The following is a 17224-nucleotide window of genomic DNA, read 5'->3' on the forward strand; positions in this document are numbered from 1 at the left end:
TCAGATTCTCCGATCAAGAGAAAAAGAAACTTGTTTTTAGTGCTTTATCCCTCCTAACTGGTAGCCTAAGACAGTTTGGCATTCAAAGCTCACCCAGCACTGGAGTAATCTCACATAAACTGACAAACCAATGCAAGTTTTTTTCTCTACAGTTACTAAAGTTACTGAAAGTTCACGCCCGTTTTTTTAAGCTCCTCCCTGCAGTCGATTGATTAAAAAGCAAATGTCGGGGTTGGTGCAGGGCAGAGGGGGAGAGTTCAGTAGCTCTGAGCAACTTTCTAACAAGTAGACTGGCTTTCTTTTTTTTTTTTAAACTACTTTTGTGATTTGATTCCGGTCGCTGCAAAGATGACCACAGCCGTGGTATCGCCTTTCTTCGACTTCGAAGTAATGAACAAGGTAGCTTCCTAACTTTTCCACCCCCTTCTCTCTGTGTGTGTCTTGTGGGCTGACGTTAGCCTGTTAGCAGCGGGGAGTTAGCCGCTGTGGAGGAATGACGAGCTCCGTGCCCGCGGCCCTCTGCGCGGAGGCTGTTTTTGTTTTGCTGTTTATTGCTTTGTATTCCGCTTTGAGTCAGCTGCGTGTTTATTTGTTTGCTTCGTCTGTTATTTCCTCTCTTCGGCCTCGTCTCTTGAGGGTTTACGCTATAAGCGCCTTCAAAGTGGACCGAAGCGCTGCGGGAGCGTTAATTTAAAAATTGTTTAAAAACATGGTGTTTTTATTTACTTGTGTATTTATTTAATGTTCAACATAAGCCACATCCGCTAACTTTAATGTTATCTATGGTTTATGCTTTGAGGTCGGTGTGCAGTTTAGGCAGCCAGCGGCTGTTAAAGTGAAAGCTTTATGTCCTCTTTATTTTAATGAGATCACTTTTGCGCCACTTTTAATGCCGCTTTCAGAGCAGCCACATGCTCGCTAATCATTGACCAGATTTGGCTGGCTTTAGCCCACTTTCTACCCCTATAAAACTACTTAAACTACCGGCATCGTCTCACCTTAACACTTGATGCGTAATTCGTTTTCATACCCCGTTTTGAGTGTCAGATTGCCTCTCAAAGCGTTTTTGTTTTTCTTTTAGCCTCCCTCTGGAGTTTGTTGGATTTTATTTACACTGTCATGTTTATGTAAATCATGACTAACTGTTCATTTCCACTAGTATGGAAATGTGTGAAAGCAGATCAGGTTTCCCTTGTAATCCACAGAATGTTTGGCCACTTTCTTTCTCTTTCAAATGATGCAGGCTCTTTGTAGCCCACACTGGTCGTCCACAGGCCTCTCATGTGCTGCTGTCCTATTGACTACACAGGCGCACACATTCCTAACCTGGGCAACTTGCCAAACCAGCTGCTGTTCTATAGGCCTGTATCCGCTAATGTGGTCTGAGCCAAAAAACAACAGTCATGCAGGCGGAGGTGTAGCCCCACCAGTCCCACAGTGCCCGTCATTTTTATTTATTTATTCAGGGAGAGTATCTGTACAAATGGTTTATAGGCTCGCCTAACAAGTGTTCAGTCACTTTCAGGAGTTGCATCAGGATGGCAATCGGACTTAAAAATCAGGGAGCTGCTGAAAGTAGCTTTTTATTTGTGCTCTACTTTTTCTAATGCTTGCATTTTCTGTCCTTTATTTTTCTTGCAGAACAAACTTCTCAGCTACAACAACAACCTGGGTGTCTCCCATCCAATGTCTGTTCCTTGCACTAGCACCAACGTGCCCATCTCCAGCTCCGCCGGACCCCTGCTGGACAGGAAGGCGGTGGGATCTCCCTCAGTGGGAGGCGTGTACCAGCGGCGGCACTCTGTCAGCAGCACAAAGTTCAACCAGAACCAATTTCTGAATAGCCTGAAGGCAGCGGACCAGTCCTCCTCACTCATCTCAGGGGTTGGCAATGCCAGCAACAACAAGGAGAACCGCCTGCGAGACCGCTCCTACTCCGAGACGGGCGAGAGGCTCATCAACAAGTGCCTAGGCCCTGCCAGTCCCACTGGCAGCAGCAGCCAAGTGAACTCCAGCCGTTACAAGACAGAGCTCTGCAGGCCCTTTGAGGAGAACGGTTCCTGCAAATATGGCGACAAATGCCAGTTTGCTCACGGAATCCATGAACTGCGCAGCCTGAGCCGCCATCCTAAGTACAAAACTGAGCTGTGCCGCACCTTCCACACCATCGGTTTCTGCCCATACGGGCCTCGCTGCCATTTCATCCACAATGCAGAGGAGCGTCGTGGACCTCCCCAGCAGTCCTCTCCTCTTAACTCTATGAACAAGATGGAGCGACCTCGGCTGCAGCACAGCTACAGCTTTGCTGGTTTCTCCAACTCAGTTGGGCTGAGAGACAGCCCCACCTCAGTCACCCCTCCACCCATGTTCTTCCCTGATGAGATCCCAGACTGGCCCAGCAGAAATCCCTTCACCTACTCCAGCCAGGAGCTGGCCAGCCTGTTCGGGCCCAGTCTCAATGCCGGTCCTGTAGGCACAGAGCCCAACACCCCTGCACCTCCCTCTCCAACAAGCACATCTTACTATTTCAGACCCATGTTGGAGTCCCCTCAGATGTTGGAGTCTTCATCCAGCCCCCCAGACTCTATGTCGGATCAAGAGGGCTACCAGAGCAGCTCTGGTGGCAGCCTGTGTGGCTCAGAGTCCCCCACGCTGGATAACACCCGCCGCCTTCCCATCTTCAGCCGCCTCTCCATCACTGATGACTAGACTGCACGCATCCACTAGTGACTTTTAAATTTGACGACACAAAGAACATGGCACTCCCCTCTACCTCTGCCCTTCAGACTCCCCTCTGCCCTCAAAGCTCCCTTACACATCACGTTAGTTCCTTGTTAGCATTATGAGGATATAATCAACTAAGGGAACCCTCAGCTAAATCTATCATTTCTTCCCACTTAATCTGCACAGCAAGTTTTAAAAGAAAGTACCCCGCCATGTGTCATAGTGCCAAAAAAGGAGAGGAAACTGAACAATGAAATGATGAGAACAACAATTGACTGTTTATGCCAGGTGCCACTTGTTTTTCTTTTTGTTTTTCTTCTTCTTCATGTATTATTGAATGTGTTGCAGCACAAGTGGCCTTGGAAAGGGGTGTGCTTTGCACTAGCCCTCATCCCCCTCCCCTCTCTCCCCTGCCATCCTCCCTGATGATACCACTTCCCCTGAGCTTGCTAGAGGGTGCTCAGTAATGTAACTGTAGCTCTACACCGCAGACGTTTTTACAGACTGAGTTAAGACAAACGGAGAGAAATGACAGACCCTGAAAATATATGAATAGTTTTTTTGTTTTTGTTTTGTTTTTTTAAAAAGAAATGGAGAAAAAAAGTGCCTGGGCAGTTTCTGCATGTGTTTAGGGTGAATGGACTACTGTTTGTTTTGGTTCTTTCTCATTTGCCCCCACCCACCTCCTTCTACCCCTCAGTCAAGCCCCGTCTTATGTAATTTTGAACCGGGTGAGTCTGCAGGAAGGACTTTGAACTGGAAGTTGGTTATGGCCCCCCCTCTTCTCCTGTTGCTGGTCACTGGCTGTTTCCTTTTTTTTTTTTCTTTGGGAAGGAAGTTGATATCAAACTGATCATTAAACCTGCAAGACTTTGTCCTGCCCCCAGCACCTACACCTTCATCTTCACCGATCCGGGGAATTCCAGCATTCCCATAATATAGTTATACGTCGCATGACTTGACAAGATCGGATCTCCAAGCTATTTTACTTTACTTGTCCCCCTCCCATCTCCTTCACTTTAGAACCTGCTCCATGGAGCTCTCTACTCTCATTACATCCCTTTTTGCTTTCTTTATTTGATAATTATTTTTTATTAATGTTATTATTACGGTTATTATTATTTGAGAAACTTTCCAGACAGAAGGTTTGCGTGTCACTGCTTATTTAACTTATCAGAACATATTTATTGGTGATCATATGCATTTTTTGTTAATTTTGTTTTTTGTATTTATCTGGATAATGAACAATAGAATATATTTTCTTTTATGTTAAATTATGATCTTCCATATTAATCTAAAGATTGTGAAGACGTTTTTGTCAGTTTTCCTTTTTTTCACAGTTTAATATATTGTACTTCAATGACTTTTGTTCTGCAACTACACTTTGTCAAAATGAAACTTAATTTAAAGCAAGAAAAAAAAAATGCAAAAAAAGCTGTTTTGCGTTTTGATTATTTATTGTACTTTGTTTTTCTTACTCCCTCTTATTGGACTGCATTTCCATCTAAACTAGATTTGCTTGTATCCATTCCTCCCCTTGCACATGTTACAGTAATCTGACAGTAACAGTAGCTAACTGTTATGACATTAATTCGATTTTTTATTTTTATTTTTTTCTCTCCCTGATCTCTTGTCCCCACTTTGAAGAGGATTATTCCTACTCGGGTTGATGGTAGACTTAAAGGGGTGCTAAAAAGAAAATTTGTAACATGACTCGTTTAGCAGAGTCTAGCAGTTCAGAGGCTGGCTGTGTTGAAATGTGTTCTGTCACCCAGTCTGTTATTACAAGCAATAGTTGTGACCAAATGAGTTGAAAGTATATCTTCTTTTAATTCAATTGGATGCTTGATCAGTGGAAGTGCCTCGTTTAATACATTCCAGGTAGCTAAGGGCTCTCCGCCTTTTTATATTTGATAATGGAGGACAATTTTTTTTTTTTTTTTTTTTTTTTTTTTCTCTTCTCTCTCCTTAAGTCACTTGTTCTGTGTTGCCTTTGTGTGTTCGGAAGAGGTGAACAAATTCTGACACAAAGAAAGTAAAACTGTTGAATGTATTTTATTTTTTTTTTTCCCAGCCATGTTTTTTCACTACAGTAATTTCTGTGAGTTTATATGAAAACCTGTTCTCTCTTTCTCTCTCTCTCTCTTTCTCTCTCTCTCTCTTTTTGTAAGTATTGATTGCAGTTAAGTCAATAAACCTGTATTTTTTTGAAAAGTTCAACTTTGTGATGAGTGGTGTGTAAAAAGTTCTGGGAAATTGAGCAAATATGGGGAACGTTTTATGCTCAGTTTTGGGTACCCATTCAAACTCTAGAGGGCTTCCCAGGAATGTGAGTTAAAAAAAAAATAAAATCAGTCTTATTCTAAAACCTTACAATTCCAGAGCTTAATCAGTATTCAAGTTTCTTCAGTATCAAAAAGTCCAATAATGGCTATGAGGAAGCTCTAATGACTGATACTGCATACTTTAAATGTTGCAATTTGTCCAAAATGTGAAGAAAAAAGAAACTAGTTACATTTTGTAACATCATACCCAAGGAAACTTGGGTTTTAACAAAAGAGGCACACAGTATTATATTTGAGGCTGTAATCAGGTGAGTGCTTTTTCGATGCATAATACAGAACTAAAGGGAGTTTCGGTGTGGTGCAAGTTGATTGGTGAGCTGTGCTTGCAGCAGCCAAGGGTATTGACCTGGGGATAGTCAAAGTCTGAGCAGGCTTGATTACACAAAGACCTGGCATACTTAGTTTCAGCAGAAATATTGATCAGGGGGAGCTACTATAAAGTTTCCAAGAATTAAAAAAAAAAAAACAGATTTGATGAGGTTGTGACCTAATCAATATGTACACAAGGATATTTCAGGTAAAAAGGAGGATAAACGGTGCAGTCATAGTTAACACTATGCCTTGGGGTTAATTTGATATATTCTGTTTTTACATTGAGAATAAATACAGATAACAATCACAAGTTGGCCATTAATGCGAGCAGAGTGGTATTCAATTTCAGTAGCAACTTCCACTTCATGCACTCGACTCAACACTTCATGCACCGCCTCTGCATTTCCTTGGCCTCTGGACACTTCCCGTCTGTCCATGTTTATATTCTCTCAGATTGCAAAAAAACCGGAGCAGCAACAGGAACTCCCTCCATACAATGGTGGGTGCTGACCCATCACAGCTGACCCATAGAGGCCTCCTTGTTGCTTTATCCCTGAGAACCTGGGCCTTGTGGCGTCTAGTCTTGATCCTTAGGTCCCTCCATTCTTCATCACCCACCAACCTACTCCCCCATCCCATATTAGACCAGCTGGAAATGGTCTAAAAACATACTGGTGGCCACGATAAAGCAAAGAAAGTCCTTGATTACATTCAAAACCAGAGAGCATTCATGGTTCCTATAAAATAAAGCAATGATCAACACCAACCACGATGCAACAGCTTGTTTAGAAGTACAAAGGTGCTCTTAAGGAGTCAGCTTAAAAAGATGAGATGATATAACATGTATATTTAAATGCTACTGATGGAGAGTAATTGCTTGTTGAAAGGCCTCTTTTTTGTGGCTTTATGGAATGTTTTACCTGTGCAAAGATGGGTGTTGTGTTTGGGAACAATACAGTGAAAATTGCTTGGATTGCAGATTAATGTTTCTATGCACTACCCCTTTTAGAAACTTTGAAAAAGCCTGTTTGCATTAATTTCATTTGAATTCTACAAGAATTTGTTCATAAGAAACAAGGGTCTTGAAACTTAATTAACATCAATTGAAAGATATCATACTCTATATTTCTTTGTGAGAGAGTTTTTGGCAAACAAAACCAATATTGCATAGTGTTCTTGTATCTGCAGATGCCACACAGCGTATGAAACATCGCATACTGTCTTATTTGGTGCAAGCCTGAAGCAAGATGAAAGCGATGGAAACTTGTTACCACTTCAAAACTGTTCTGCGTATTTGGTTTTAATAAGATAAGAAGCAAAGAAACAACGAATTCAAAGGAAAGGCTTCTCAAGCTAAATCAGGTGAGCATTAGTGATGCACACCTTTTTCTTTGCTGCACCCTTTCAGAAGAACATGAAGTGCATGCAGTTTGAGGCTGATGAAAGAGGGCTGTTTCCTGTTTGTGTGGTGTACGCATAGAGGCACCTTGAGATGAAGTACCAGGAAGTGGGTTTCTGAACCTCCGAAGGTGGCGGATGGAGGGGGTCGCCTGCTCTTTGATATGTTTTTGAAAAAAAGAAAAAGAAAGCTTCCATTACTTCATCAAACTTAACAGCAGGTAATTTTCCAATATGGAGACGATGCAGTGACACAGACCAAGCTCGTTCACTCATTGCTTCCTGCAAAACAGGATAAAGCAAGTTTGTAGTTCAGCTCTCAGTCCCAATCTCCATTCACCTTTAACCTGCAGGGTTGAGCAACAGAATGTCAGAGCGTGTACACTTTGCAATTGTGTTATCGCAGGAAGGTCTACCTCCTTGTTTGAGAAAGAGGTGAGTAAATAGTGCTGATGTTCTAACTGTCTTTTATCTACACTGACAGCTGAGAGAAGGGTGGCTGCAGTGCGGTGTGCATGCATGTGTGCATGCTTGTATGTCACTGCAGCACAGCAGGTGTTGTGGGACAACGGCTAAGGTCAACCTCGAGCGAGGAGGTTAGAGGGAGCTCAGAAATCTGCATGGAAAACGGTAAAGAGATCATCTGTGCAGCAGCAAAACACTGACCCGTGGACATCAAAAGCATAATTTTCTCAAATTATGCTTTGTCACTCTGTGCAAAACAGGCATACAGCCACCCATAAATTCCTAATTAACACATTACACAGTATTCAGGGGGGTTTAACCCATGTGAAGATAAATAAATCTATAAATAGTAATAATGAGCCATTTGCTCTGATGATTCTAAACTGAAACTCTGACAAATCAACCATGACAGGAAAAAAAGTCTTAGTGTTTGTCTGTCACAATCCCCATACGCTGACCTTGCTGTCAGATGACAGATTTGCCAAAGGCCTCATTTGCTCTTATACAGTGGCAATGCACAGTCATCCTCTCTGTTTGTCCTCACTTTTAGCTCTGCTCTTTGTTTGTCCATGACTTTGCAAAAGAGGTTGTTGGGAGTTAAAGTCTGGTTTCCTAAATATTGAAATTCTTAACTTAATTATGGGGATGTGTTTTATAATTTGTGCTAACAAGGGACCTTCTCATCCCCCCTCTAATCTCCTCCTGACTATTATCAGCCTGTAGTGAATGCATTTTACTGTTTGTGAAGTTTACCGTTTGAATACAAAACAATATAGATTAGTCACACTGAGTGACACAGAAAGTGGAACACCCAATACCTAAATCTATGGGGGAAAAAAACCCTTGTCGATAACTGCCTTAACAAAGAAAACAATATTAACTATGTCCTTTGAAGGAGCTGCATTACAGTTTGTAGAATGGCATCACAGCAGTGACGCCACCCTCTTTTATCAATAGCATCAACCTATTTTCACAACCTCATGATTTCCCCTACCATACATGTTTCTGGGTAATCATTTCATAAAATATCTTATCTGAAAGTCATGCTTTAGTAGTTGCTTTACAGTTAGCATTTTGGTAATCACACTGCTGCAATCTCAGTATACAGTATACAGTATATGCACTTTTTTTTGCTGCCCGCAGCAGCCAACGGGCTTTATCTTTGTAGGTCTATGGCTGTATGTGTCACAGCTAGACTCATTGCAGATCAACAAAGACAACAGTCACAAACACTCCCTGATCCCGTGGCTTTAATCCGGGCTCTCCACGCTGCTGTTATCTAGCCGACTGAGGCTGTGACACACTACTTACCCAATAATTACTATTAGCCGTGTCTGGATCCAGTGTCACATGTGCTTTTCCTCCCCTCAGGCTAAAGTGGCAACCCTTGACCTTTTAAAGAAAGGAAGAGAAAACACATGTGTTGAGCAGAGGAGCAGACAGGTGAGGAGGCTTCAGAGGAGAGGACTGGTGATGGCTGTCTGACAGGTTGTGGAAACACACCCTTCCACTCCTTACTGTGACAGAAAAACAAACACAAAGCCACTAGACTCTCGCTGAGCTCTGCGCTAATGGACAGGTGATGACTTTTTCCTAACGAGACACTGGCCCAGTGGAAACAGGAGATGAGGAGTGACCAATAGGAGAGGCTGTAACAAACCTGACACTGTTTTGCTTTGGGTTTCTGGTCCACTGGGCCGAGTGAGTCACACACAGTTCTCCTGAGTATTGAACCACTTCAGTCTTCCTGTCTTATGACTTCCAGCGTCACGGCCTGATGGGAAAAACGCGGCCTCCATTAGCAGAACAACACTTGCTCTGCTTTATTAAAATGCGAATTCTTGCTTAAATGGCCTTGACAAGCATTTGTACGACAATATTTCTATGACATTTATGAAGGTCACAGCGGGGCTCAGGGCAGCACTGATCATCCGGTAGGTTGTAAACAAGCCTTTTCTATCTGTAACTCACTCAAAGTCTGATTTTCCATCTCTGAATGAGTTTTAGGTGCCTGAAGAGGCACATTACACAATATCTCTCCATGTAAAAGCAAATAATTGTGCAAAAAATAAAGCATATTCATCAGCTAGTCACAAAGCTGAGCTTTGGCTTAGTTTTATTTCGAGGTAAAGTCTGTAAAAACTCCATGTTGGATATCGAAAAGACATGTTACTATATATCCAACTCTTTACTTATGCCTCTGTGTGTGACACAAGACAGTGAATGAGGTTAGCTCAAAGTCACTGAACCATGCTAAAGCTAAAAACAGCACGTTTCCTTACACGTGATTCTCAGTTTTGTTTTGCAGCATCTGTTTCCTCTGGTGACAGCGACACTGGAAAACAGTCTCATTCTCACTTCTTAAACGCAGTTTTCAGTTTCTCACTAGCTCAATACTGATTTAAATGACCTCACACGCACATACGCACACACACACCCACATGTACATATCACGCTCCTAGAAATAAACTTCCTCCTCCACCCTTACACCTACAGAAGTATATTAGAGAACGACAGACTCAAAGTTGGCTAACTATGAGTCACTCTGGCCTTTTAGAGGTAAAAGCAGACAAAGATGACATCAGTGACAGTTTTACAGGAAGTCCTTGCACCGAGGCCAAGTCTGCACTACACATAGACGATCATCTCTATCTGCAATCTAACACTCAAATGCACTCACATGATGTTGACTTTAAAAAAGTTTTTAAAATTATGAAATAGATAAAGTACAAGCCTTTTCATGGCCAGAAGGGTTTAAACAGTGTTTGAAAACCAGACAAAGAATGAAGAGAGAGTGACACAGAGAGTACGTCTGGACTTCAGTTACCCTCCTGCTAATATAACCATGACTGTATAAGTTTTTTTTGTTTGAGTTGTAAACAAGCCCTAGATACAGTATCTGGCCTTGGGACGTTAGGGAATAGTTAAAAGTGAACTCTGTCTCTATGTGCGTGTGTATTTCACAATGATCTGCTGGCGGAGACTCAGAGGGACAAAGATAAGAACTGACTGTGAGAAACCACAGATCTCACACCCACTCATTTACACGTACACACACATACGAGACAAACGTGCATGCATTCTCCCGCTCGTATGCAAGTCTAAGACAAACACACACATGCATTTAACAGCGCGCTCCCTCAGGAACATGCATGAGGCTTCTCATGATGGAGGAATTTTACTTTAAAAACAACCCAGATTGTTTGGAAGTGTTTGACTGCTGCTCAGATTTCTCAAGGCATGTCTTCGATCAAGATAAGGCCGACCTGAAACCTGTCAAGCTCGCTCCTGCACTGTGCTCGCCCTCAAGCATCACCTGCTAACCTGTTGTGACAAGCACTCGCGTAGGTAGAGAGGAAAAAAGGATTAAAGCCTAACTTTACATGAAGCCTTGAGTAATGCTGGCGTAAGGGCATTACTATGACAGACTCATCTTGTGCCCAGTGGGAAACACTTTTGCGCGAGACTTTGTAAACTTTACGAGAAGATGACAAACAGTTGAGTCAAATTCTTATTATTATTACTAGAAGTGAAGTGTGTCTGGGTTCAGGGCTTGGGATCTGAGAAGTGAAACTAAAATTTGAGTCAGACCTAAACCACAAAAATAAGTTTCAAACTTCAGACTTGACTGCTTTGTGACTTGGCCTAAAATGACTTGCTGAAGTGTTAAACGGAGATAATACAAGGTCAATTTCAAAATGCAAAATACCATACTCTAGCTTAAAGTCTTAATTTGCAAACAATAAAGACAACACTGGTTGGATTGGTCCAGTAGGGTTTTGCTGTTACTACTTTGTGCTGGTATCACCATTGAGTGGCTGTTATTGAATCTCCAAATGAATATTGCTGTATAAATTACATTTGTCAGAGTGCTTTTGTTATTATGACTCTTTGCACAGTGCTTATCATGTTACACATTAACACACCAGTACAATTTTATATCAACATCATCCTGAACTTGTATATACAGGTACATTTATTCAGTCAAGTGTTTAAAAAAACACAATTGTTTATTTCTTGTTAAAAAAAATCTGCTCATAAAGTCTGACATCATTAGCCATCTCTGGGTCTATATTTTTCCCAAAATTTAACACTGAGAATCCAACCAGGGTTAAAAATTATCCAGAGTTTATCAGCACCAATAAAATCATCAGTGTGGCTGTTGTCCCAATATTACAGTAAGGCTTATCAAAAGGGCATCTATCAAAAAGAGGATTTACAAGGTTACTGGAATTAGAAATTGGTAGGAAGTTAGCTAGGCCAATGTTACACCATCGTATGACTTAAGCTTTCTATAAAAATAAAACATACTGCTCCTATATACATTTGGACGTCAACAAAGATTGAAAATTAAATACCAGGTAAATGTAAGGTTAGTGAGGTTGTCCTAGCTTACCTTTTATAACATGCTAACTGGTGGCTAGCTACAGTTAGGCTAATATAAACACATTAGCAAAGAAAAGATGTATTAAATGGTTAAATTGGATACATTTGGGTACATTTTTCCTCAATGCACATTCATGTTGAGGGTCCTAGATAAACTGAGACAAATGTCATCATATAGCAGCAAGAAGATGTTGAAAAAGAAAATCTATCTGTAACATGGAGTTAGTCATTAATATGTTGATGTGTGGTTTGGACAACTCGCTACGAAAAAGTCACGCTCCTGAGCTGGTGTTTGTAATGGTTTGTAGTGTAGCCTGTGAGTTTTTAAAAACTGAGGTTAAAGATGAGTTGCACATGAGTAGAGCTAATGAAAAGCCAGAGAGGCCAAGAGCAACCACCGATGATTTTTAGGGGCTTGTTTCTATCAAATAAAACAAGAGACAAAGTGTTACAACACCTTAAACCTTGGACCTTGGAACAAGGTTGATAGGTCATCGCTTAACAAGCAGATTGTATTGGCAAGCAGAGCAATAAACTGGTCCAGAGGTGTGTGTTCTGACACCTTACTTATGAGCCTTGAAAACGTTGCTTACATTTCCAAAAAAGTGAAGCCAAGGCCTCTAGAGCTCTGTATTTTTGAAGCCACAGATTCAGTTGAGCAAACATGCCAAATCAATCCAGGGAATGAGTCATCACATAATTGAAGACTGACTGGCTCTGATTTTTAACCCTTAAATACCAAATATAAATAAGAGTTACAACTAAGCTTCACATTAGAAGATCTTGGGGGTTTACAGTATTCAGAATAATCTGCAATACCTTGCCAATCACCTGATATTTTAAATAATATTGCTTATTTGTCTTACTTTAGTTTTCACATTGCCATCTCCTGCATATAACCAATACCTGCTTGCTGATAACATCCCTCAAAAAAGCAGTCAACGTAGTAGAACCACTTAGAAAAGTTCCCAACCCTAATATTGATGTGTTCTTAAGGATTAGAGCTTTAATTTAAGACTCACCTCGGTAGAAAACATCTTTCCTGGGGTCTACATCTACCCAAGAAAAAGCTAAATCACCTATACAATAGCTTCACATGGGGAAACAATAAATTGGTTCTCTGAGAGGAACTCATCTGGGTTTTCCACTCTGAGAATCAAACATCATTGTTATCAGTGACACAGAAAAACAAGCAACAAGTTCAATATAATGTGTGAGAGCTGACTGAGGCCCAAAGGAAGGCCGCAGCACAATGCGTGGCAAAAGAGCTCTCGATAAATCACAGCCCTAACCTATTCGCCACCTGTGTCCGCTGCCTTCCCAGAAACACAGTCACATAGGCAGCTGCCCTGCTCTGGAAAATCGTCACGGCCATAATACTCAGACACGAAGTCACACAACAGGAGATTTGGATATCAAATGCCAGCAATGAGTAGAACAAACTCCCTCTTTAATGTAGAAATTGTTACTTTGGCATAAGATTTTAGAATGACGTTCCACAGTGGTGCACACTCAGCTGTACAAATTTATGCCTTGCACACATGCGATCAAACAACACAGCCATTAATTAGATTAGAAAGCCCTCAGCTATTTCTAGTTTTCAGTCTTAAAAGTGCATTGTGGTCTAAGTAAAACCAAAGCCTGAAATAAATTAAAGTCATCCATAAACCATAATGATATTAACAGTGAGACAGTGCCATTCAGATTTATAATGTTTCCCAGTTAAAGTTTGTCAGAATTTCTGGAGGTGACATATTATATGTGTGTCTGTGTGTGTGTGTGTATATAGTCATATGTAAACACATCCGAATGTGTATGAGCATATAAACACATATAAATGTGTATAAGCATGTGTGCTGAAGGGGGAGGGTTGTTTACTTGGGCAGCCTCTCAGAGAGTGTCTCCTGGCCGGCTCCCACTTCCTGCCCCTGGAGCAGCAGCCTGTCTAGTCAGCCACCTCAGGCTGACAGGGAGACCACATGCTAAAAGACTTATTGGCCTACTTTAGAAGACCTATGGGGTAGAAGGGGACCATAGGCCTGCTTTGGGTGGGGCTGGAACTTTTCTCTCTCTTTTTTTTGAAGCAAGATTGGGGGGTCTATGGGGTGTCTGATTTTTTTAATAAAGCTCTCAGCCAGCCTCCCCTCTCTCCCTGGTTTCTTCTGAGTGCTTACAGCTGCGGGGGTTGAGAAGGGGGGCATAGCGGAACAGAGCTCTGCATAGAGAGAGCCCTTCATGAAGTCACATCTGGACCTTTCCCAGAGAAGTCAATGGAGCAGAGAGGCTAATGAAAGTCTTAAGTTATGTAATTGAGCTCTTCCATGTGCACCAGACGGTAATGTTGGCTTGATCTGCAACACAGGAGGTTAGCAAAGTCTTATGGACATTTATGCCCCTCGCAAAGGTCTGATAAATTCAGTCGGGCTCATGTTGCTACTGCCATGCCTGTAGCATGTCACTAACTCAGAATATTTGAGTTCCAGCCCCTTACATGGAGTCCCTGAAGTAAGAGACTTGGCCTGTGGAGCATAACAAACAGGGTTTGGCATTTACTGTTACTAAAAGGCTTACTTAGGTTGATTAGCCCATGTTGTTTTTGCTGTAGTTAGGCTTCCAGTGTCCAGCAGCAGTGGAAAATCACTAGAGAATTATGAACATTAAGTATAACGCATAATTAAATGTGGTGTACAATGATTCTTTTTGAACTTTGTTCAAAGTGTAAATGATTGTAATGCAATTTTGAGCCTTCCAGTTTATGACAAACACATGTCCGCTGGTGTATTGTTATGCTTAGCCGTGACTGGAGCAGAAAGGCTGTAAAATAAACTGCCTGGCTGCTTATGAGTCAAACAGGCAAAGAGCGATCTGCGCTGTGGGATTACATGGTAAGAAGTGGATTGATGAATGTTCGAGAACACCTACACACACAAGTGCACAGAGGCAAACAAGCATGTAGTTTTGTATATATACATGTGTGTGTGTGTGTTTGTGTTTCCATATGTGTGAGACAACTGTCTGGATTGAATAAGGTCTCCTGTATCATCCCCAGCTTTGATTTACCTTCCACAGCCGAAGGGAGTAAAAGGAGGAGCAGCCAAAGCAGAGGAGATGCTCTTGAAATGAACACCTTGGTAAAACCTGCTGATGTATAAAGTGTCAGTGCTGGGCCCCTCGGTGGCGTCACGCCAAACCAAGAGCCACTATCACCTCCACCGCCGTCACCACCACACCACTCTGCCTTCCATTAATAAAGGAGAAGAATAACAGTGACAGAGAGGAAGATAGGCCAGAGCAACGATACATTACCTGGCAATTAGATGAAGGGCGGAGGCAACGAGGGGAAATGTAGACCATATGGGAGGCTATGTGAGAGGCCACCTGACCCAAGGGGCCCACAACTCTCAAATCAACGCTCCTCGCCAGACTGGACCTGTTTGAAGTCTTACATAATTCTTTGAATACCACCCTCTTCTGCTTTTCTCTCCACTGTGTTTCCAACTTCTTCTCCTCCTCCCCTCTTGCCCTCTGCTTTCCACTCTGAGACCACAACCACAGAGACAGTTCCCGGCCAAGACAAACACAGCCCTGAATCAAATCAATTTTTGAGAAGTTATGGTGCAACTATTACAGCTTAACACGCTGTCGACAAGCCGCATGAGACGGTCCCCTGACGAGTGTGAGAAGAATGAAGACGGTCACAGCTGTAACTTAAGTGATCAGGCACACAAGAGACAAAACAGGGATTGCCATTGACAAAGTCTTTCTTCAGGTCTCTTTCATATAACATGCATTAGTAATCCTGATGATTATTCCCTGGACGTTTCTCAGTGGAAATAAGCATACCGTGACACAGATCTCTTGTGGTGAGTTATTACAGGGCCTCTCCTTGTGTTTTCCAGTGCTTAAAAAGAAAAAAAAATCTCCAAACATTTCCTCTGTGAAGGAGCAAAAGTTTAGCCTTATTAAAACAAACATGGGATACCTTATGAGAATGGATTTTCATTTTGGTAAATACACTTATTTGCTTTCTTGCATCTTATTTAATGAGAGGATCCATAACATTCATGTGTCCACAAAACATGAAGCTTAGATAAACAAAAGGACAAGAAACAGCCACAGTGACTCTGTCCAAAAGTAACAAAATCTGCCTGTCAGCACTTTCGAGGTTCATTTATTACACATGAGGTCTTTTTTGTTTAAACTGCTGTTTTAAAATAACAAGGAAGGGAGTTTTGCATCTGAGAATTTCTTGGTGGGGTCCTAACATGAAAAGACTCCATACATACATACTCTTGATCACTTATCTACTTATTGCTGGGAGCGCTGGTACACTCTGAACAGGTCATCGAAAAGACTCACAACTAAGAAATACTCTGGGGCCGTTTATAAAAAAAACCACATCTTTTCCATTGTTTACTGATGGAATAAATATAACATATTATTACGTTTGTAAGCAGTTCTTTGGCTAGAATCAGGTTTACTTTTTGACTCGCACTCTGCAGACACAAGATTCTGTGCGACTGTGTAAGTGAGATCACACACACTGAGTTAAGTGACACACAAATTTGAGCAAACTAATTTTAAACTCAGCTAATCAGTTGTTAGTCATATCTTGACAAATGGGCTAGAGATATGAGAGCAAAAAAGCGAATAAGCGCACACAGTGCGTGACGGTTCATCCACCAGCTCGACCTGGCTAGCTGATGAACGGCTCGTGGCCAGGTCTACTCGGATCCAGAAGGGCCAGCAGCAGCTCTGTGGAAATACTGACTCACCAGCACGGGGCCTTAATTCAATTCTCCCTTCTCACAGCTGCAATGGTGGTGGGGGAGAAAGAATTTTATTTCTAAAACACCTCTATTGTTACAACACAAAACATAAAAGAGCTAAAGCAAACTTGCAAGAAAACCAAACCACAGTGTGCACAGGAATAAATCTCACACCTCACATAAACAAGCCCCAGAAACTAACTCACATTAAACATCAAGCAGCACCATGGCACCCAAGCCTCCATAAAAGAAAGGAGTGAGAGACAGAAAGCTGTATCATTAAGGTGGTTGGACCACTGGTAGACTGCCGGCCAATTATAAGCCTCTTATTAGACAACTCTGCTCAGAGAACTTGTGGTCTAATCATATAAAACTTTGAGTACCAGCTCCCTGTGTGCTGCACCACTGGCTTATTAGTTACTGCTCTGTTTTTGGTGCTCCGCTGCGGCAAATTGACTTATACTTTAGACTTACTTTAAAATGCTGTTTCGAGGGAGGCCCTTCTGAATTCTAACAAAAAAAAAAGCACAGGGTGAAGCGGCATTGAGGTGTCATTAAAGTCACAGTTTCTTTCACACTGTTCTGTGCAGTTGATGAAAGCTCAATCTTTCATCAGTCTTGCTCAAATATTGTTCTAAGTAATATGGACAGAGCAACAGCAAATACACTGAAAGTTATAGGTCATGCTTGCTTAAAACAGGCATATAATATCATGCAAGAAAGTTGAAAATACCATCAACTCAGTGTTTTTGTTCCTTTGTGCATTAATGTTGCAGATTGGAGACACTTTTTTTCTTTTTGAACCAGGTCATTTCACCTCCAAGC

The 17224-nt window shown here is 41.8% G+C and overlaps 1 protein-coding gene and 1 long non-coding RNA gene across 2 annotated transcripts; both read left to right on the top strand.

Annotated features, from left to right (window-relative positions):
* Positions 1-211: 211 nt before the first annotated feature.
* zfp36l1a (zinc finger protein 36, C3H type-like 1a) lies at positions 212-4944 on the top strand. Its single transcript, XM_082516257.1, has 2 exons — positions 212-399; positions 1642-4944. The coding sequence occupies exons 1-2, from the start codon at positions 349-351 to the stop codon at positions 2707-2709; spliced, it is 1119 nt and encodes a 372-aa protein (XP_082372383.1). The 5' UTR covers positions 212-348; the 3' UTR covers positions 2710-4944.
* Positions 4945-6929: 1985 nt separating this feature from the next.
* LOC309694876 lies at positions 6930-8968 on the top strand. The gene is made up of 3 exons (XR_014272978.1): positions 6930-7000; positions 7133-7214; positions 8616-8968. It is a non-coding gene; the product is annotated as an uncharacterized lncRNA (long non-coding RNA).
* The last annotated feature ends 8256 nt before the right edge of the window (positions 8969-17224 follow it).

The sequence above is a fragment of the Aulonocara stuartgranti genome, assembly GCF_965226115.1.
Source record: "Aulonocara stuartgranti genome assembly, chromosome: 19".
NCBI lineage: Eukaryota > Metazoa > Chordata > Actinopteri > Cichliformes > Cichlidae > Aulonocara > Aulonocara stuartgranti.